Source organism: Gekko japonicus, unplaced genomic scaffold (genome assembly GCF_001447785.1).
Source record: "Gekko japonicus isolate JY-2015 unplaced genomic scaffold, Gekko_japonicus_V1.1 scaffold5044, whole genome shotgun sequence".
NCBI classification, from domain to species: Eukaryota; Metazoa; Chordata; class Lepidosauria; order Squamata; family Gekkonidae; genus Gekko; species Gekko japonicus.
In genome coordinates this window covers 19,584-24,462 of record NW_015171653.1, presented here as the reverse complement: position 1 = coordinate 24,462, position 4,879 = coordinate 19,584, and the positions used below count along the sequence as shown (strand labels likewise).

Here is a 4,879-nt window from a genome sequence, read left to right as displayed (position 1 = left end):
GTGGACACCCTGTGACGCAGGTGGGGCTGAGAGAGCTCTGACAGAAACTGCTCTTTTTCAAGGACAGCTCTTTTTAGAACTGTGGCTTGCCCAAGGTCATCCAGCCAGGTGCAAGTGGAGGAGTGGGGAATCAAACCCGGTTCTCCCAGATTAGAGTCCGTGCACTTAACCACTACACCAAACAGATTGGATTTATACCCCGCCCTTCTCTACCCAAAGGTGTCTCAGAGCGGCTGACAAACTCCTTTCCCTTCCCCTCCCCACGACAGACACCCTGTGAGGTGGGTGGGGCTGAGAGAGCTCTGACAGAAACTGCTCTTTTTCAAGGACAGCTCTTATCAGAACTACGGCTTGCCCCAGGTCATCCAGCCAGGTGCAAGTGGAGGAGTGGGGAATCGAACCCGGTTCTCCCAGATTAGAGTCCGCGCACTTAACCACGACACCAAACTGGCTCTCAAACTGGTACACCAAACTGAAGCAGGAAGTATTGGGGACCATTGGCCTTCCGGGACTGTTGAATCCAGGGGGGTGGAGGGAGGGCTGACATGTGTTCCTGAGTTCACAAGCTTTGTTCCCCGCGGCCCAATAGGTTCCCACTAAAATGTGTAGCCTTGTTTAGGGATAAAAGTGTCACAGGGCTGTTCTGGTGCCGTTCCTGATCCCAGTCTAGATGTTCGGTTGCTTGATGGGGAACGGTGGCTCACGGCCCCACAGAGTCGTCGGGGGGCTTTTGGATGGCCGACCTTTCTTCGGGCTTCAGTCTGTGCCTGTCTCCTTCCAGGCGCCCCTGAGAGAATATTGGAATGACCCGAGACTGGATGAGAAGGAGCGCTTCTTGCGAGATTACATCCTGAATGAGCGCTACAAGGAAGAAGGAGAGGAGGAAAGGTGAGGGGGTGGTCTTTGGAGTCTCTTAGACAGTGGGGGGGGGTTCCTGGGAAACAAGAAAAAAGTTAGCTTTGTCTGCTGAGGGAAGCAAGCTGTCTTCATGGGTCTGTCTTCAGGTGTACGTGCACAAGATCAAGTAATGGCATTTAATAGCCTCTGAACATACTTTTACGCTTTTTGTGTATACAGACGAGGTCATATCAGTCTTGACAGGTTTGATGGGGTGGCAGCTTGGAAGCAGTTGTTCCGGTGGCCAGGGCTGTGAGGTTCACGGGGTCATTCTGTCTGATGGATTCCGTGCATGGCGCTGCCAGTTCTTGCTGCACTCAAGAGCAATGCCCCCTCTAAGCTCTGGAGTCTTGTGAGCAAAAATTCTACTTTGTGAGCGACTGGCATGAAAGTGGTGAGCGAGCAGTTTGGCTACTGCACAAATTAGTTTGCTCTGGGAGCCCTCCTTCCTGAGCGTAGACGAAGATGTGTGAGCCGGAGGCTAAAAAGCTGTGAGCTAACTCACAGTAACTCAGCTTAGAGGGAACACTGCTCAAGAGCCCTGGGGGGGGGGAGTTGTATCATCATGGCTGAAATCACTGAAACCACAAGGGAAACGGCTTCCCACAAGCCGTGTGCAACTATTTCAGTGTTCTTGTGTGTATGAGAGTGAGAGCTGGGCCTTGCTGTGTACAGAATCCAGAGGGTGCTCACTCTCCAAGTAGGCCGATGGAGAATAAAATAAGTGGTGGTGCCTTGTGGCTAATAGCCACTGATGGACCTCTGCTCCAGTTTGGTGTAGTGGTTAAGTGCGCAGACTCTAATCTGGGAGAACCGGGTTTGATTCCCCACTCCTCTCTCAGCCCCACCTACCTCACAGGGTGTCTGTTGTGGGGAGGGGAAGGGAAAGGAGTTTGTAAGCTGCTCTGAGACTCCCTTGGGGAGTGAAGGGTGGGGGTATAAATCCAATCTCTTCTTCTACCTGCCGTTGTGAGCCATTCAGTTGTGTTAGATTCCTGGCGATTCTATAGGCCAGCTCTCTCCACGTTTTCCGATCACGTCCTACCTAGTTGACTTCAATTTTCTAACTTGGAATTACCATAGAATAGCAGGTTTCAACCAGTCTGTCTTTCTTTTGCGCGTAGGATTGGGGCTTTTGCAAAGCCGGCCCATCGGTCTGTCTTTTTCAGTGCTGTACATCGAATAGGCAGATACGACCCTCCCCCGTGGATCCACAGTTCCACAAAGTGGGTCAACCAGGGTTAGAAATAGTTGTTTGTCAACCTGGGAGAACCTCAGATATTCCAAAAACCTTGCAGTTAAAGGGGTGGGTGGGTTAAATAAGACACAAACAGTTAATGAGTGCCAACGGCTAGGAGGCTATCTCGAGATCTATCGAGATGGCAGACGATCTAGTGTGAACCTTACGAGATCTCAGCGTGTTTCAGTTCCTTTGAAATGCCCTTTTAGAGGTGAGGTGAAGAATGTTCTGGGAGAGGGCTGGAAGGAGAGCCCCGAGTGGACATCCGGCAACTTGTGACGAGGGGGGAGGCGGAACCACAGGCGGGGGGGGGAGTGGAAATCGGAACAGGCGGGAAGGGAGGAGCAGGAGGAAGGTCAGGAAAAGAGCCGGGGTGGTGTAGCAACTGGAGTGTCGGACTCTCTGGCCAGCTCTATGGTCAGCCTAAACCGAGTATAAGAACATCACATAAGAGAACATAAAAGAAGCCAATGTTGGATCAGGCCAATGGCCCATCCAGTCCAACACTCTGGGTCACACAGTGGCCAAAAATACCAGGTGCCATCAGGAGGTCCAGCAGTGGGGCCAAGAGGACACTAGAAGCCCTCCCACTGTTGCCCCTCCCCCCAAGCACCAAGAAGACAGAGCATCCCCCAGACCGAGAGTTCCTTTCTGTGCCTTGTGGCTAATAGCCACTGATGGGCCTCTGCTCCATATGCTTATCCAATTCCCTCTTATAAGAACATAAGAGAATCCAAATGTTGGATCAGGCCAATGGCCCATCCAGTCCAACACTCTGGGTCACACAGTGGCCAAAAATACCAGGGGCCATCAGGAGGTCCAGCAGTGGGGCCAAGACATTAGAAGCCCTCCCACTGTTGCCCCCCCCCCCAAGCACCAAGAAGACAGAGCATCCCTTGCCCCAGACCGAGACTTCCTGTCTATGCCTTGTGGCTAATAGCCACTGATGGACCTCTGCTCCATGTGTTTATCCAATTCCCTCTTGGAGCCGCCCATGCTTGTAGCTGCCACCACCTCCGGTGGCAGTGAGTTCCATGTGTTCATCACTTTGGGTGAAGAAGTACTTCCTTTTATCCGTTCTAACCCGGCTGCTCAGCAATTTCATGGAGTGCCCACAAGTTCCTGTATTGTGAGAAAGGGAGAAAAGTACCTCTTTCTCTACCTGCTCTATCCCATACATAATCTTGTATACCTCGAATCATGTCCCCCCCCCCTCAGCCGTCCATTTCTCCAAGCTAAAGAGCCCCAAGCGCTTTAACCTTTCCTCATAGGGAAAGTGTTCCATCGCTGTTTCTAATATTGTTTTTAAATTACTGTTTTAATTATTTAACTGTTGTTGCTGAGGCTGTGTGACTCTGTAGCCCGCCCCGAGCCCGTTCGCGGGGAGGGCGGGATAAAAAAAAATCAAATTAAGGAAATAAATGGGGTCTGGAAGACCCAAGCTCGATTCCCCGCCCTGCCATGGAAGCCCGCTGGGTGACCCTGGGGCCAGTCACACCCTCTCGACCTAGCCTACCTCACAGGGCTGTTGTGAAGGGGGAAACGGAGGAGCTGGGAGAGCGCCGTACGCCACTTCCATAGGGCTGTTGTGAAGGGGGAAACGGAGGAGCCGGGAGAACGCCGTATGCCACTCCGGTCCCCAGGTGGGGTATAAGTGACATAAAATAAATTTTAAAAGCAGGAGCTGAGAAAGGGTGACAAAACCAAGACTGGGTGTTGGTATCGGTTCTCCTGGGCCTCAAGCAAATCCAGGTCTTTCCCTGTATCTGCTTCCAGAAGTCAGTTAATCTGGAAAGGCCAGAGGCTGAATTTAGGGTCCTCCCCTCCCCTCCCCCCTCACCGCCTCCTCCCCCGGTTCTTAGGGCAGCAACCAGACTTAACAACAGAGTAGCTAATCCCATCACCTTGTATCGATGTGCAGGCCTCACGCTCCCATTGGCTGATCCGAGGAGGCTGTGTTGTCGTGGCCAATTACAGCAGCGGCCTTGAGGGAAGGCCTGGATTATTGCCAGGAGACACAGAGGAGGGCAGAACTAGGTTGAATCCCGCAGGCCGTGACCTCTGGGCTTCCGGATTTTCTGCCCCGGCTGGCTCTGAGCCCCCGAGGAATAAAAGCTGCGTGTGAAAAGACACCTCCCCCTTCACCCACTGCCATCTCCTGATCCACCAATCAGCTGACAGCCATTGCAGGGAAGCAGTTAAGAGTGCCAGACTGAGAACATAAAGACATCAGAGCCGAGGCCTTCCCCTGATCAGAACCTCAGAAGAGCCCTGCTGGATCAGACCAGGGAGGGTCCACCTAGTCCAGCATCCTGTCCCACACAGGGGCCTGCCAGAGCGCATTCCGGCAGGAAATGACCCCTGAATATAGCTAAGATTGGAATAACACATATAGTAGGACGTGAAAATAGCAGCAGGTTGTCAAACAGATACCAAAGGAATTAACAGCAGATGTGAGGTGTAAGGAGGTTAGTTACCAGGAAGGGCTAGTTAGTTGGGCATCTTGACTCTAACTAGCCCTTCCTCCACTTGCACCTGCTGGATGACCTTGGGCAAGCTGTAGTTCTGATAAGAGCTGTCCTTGAAAAAGAGCAGTTTCTGTCAGAGCTCTCTCAGGGTGTCTGTTGTGGGGAGGGGAGGGGAAAAGGACTTTGTAAGCCGCTCTGAGACACCTTTGGGTAGTGAAGGGCGGGGTATAAATCCAATCTCCTCTTCTTCTTCCTGGCAACTAACGCCCCCCCC

At 52.4% G+C, this 4,879-nt stretch overlaps 1 protein-coding gene across 1 annotated transcript in view; it reads left to right on the top strand.

Moving 5' to 3' along the window:
• Positions 1-4,879, top strand: part of KRI1 (KRI1 homolog) — a 32,899-nt gene that overhangs the window by 10,664 nt on the left and 17,356 nt on the right. Inside the window, exon 8 of the mRNA XM_015419990.1 lies at positions 782-888. Coding sequence (XP_015275476.1) covers positions 782-888 — 107 coding nt within the window. The remainder of the gene's footprint in view (positions 1-781; positions 889-4,879) is intronic.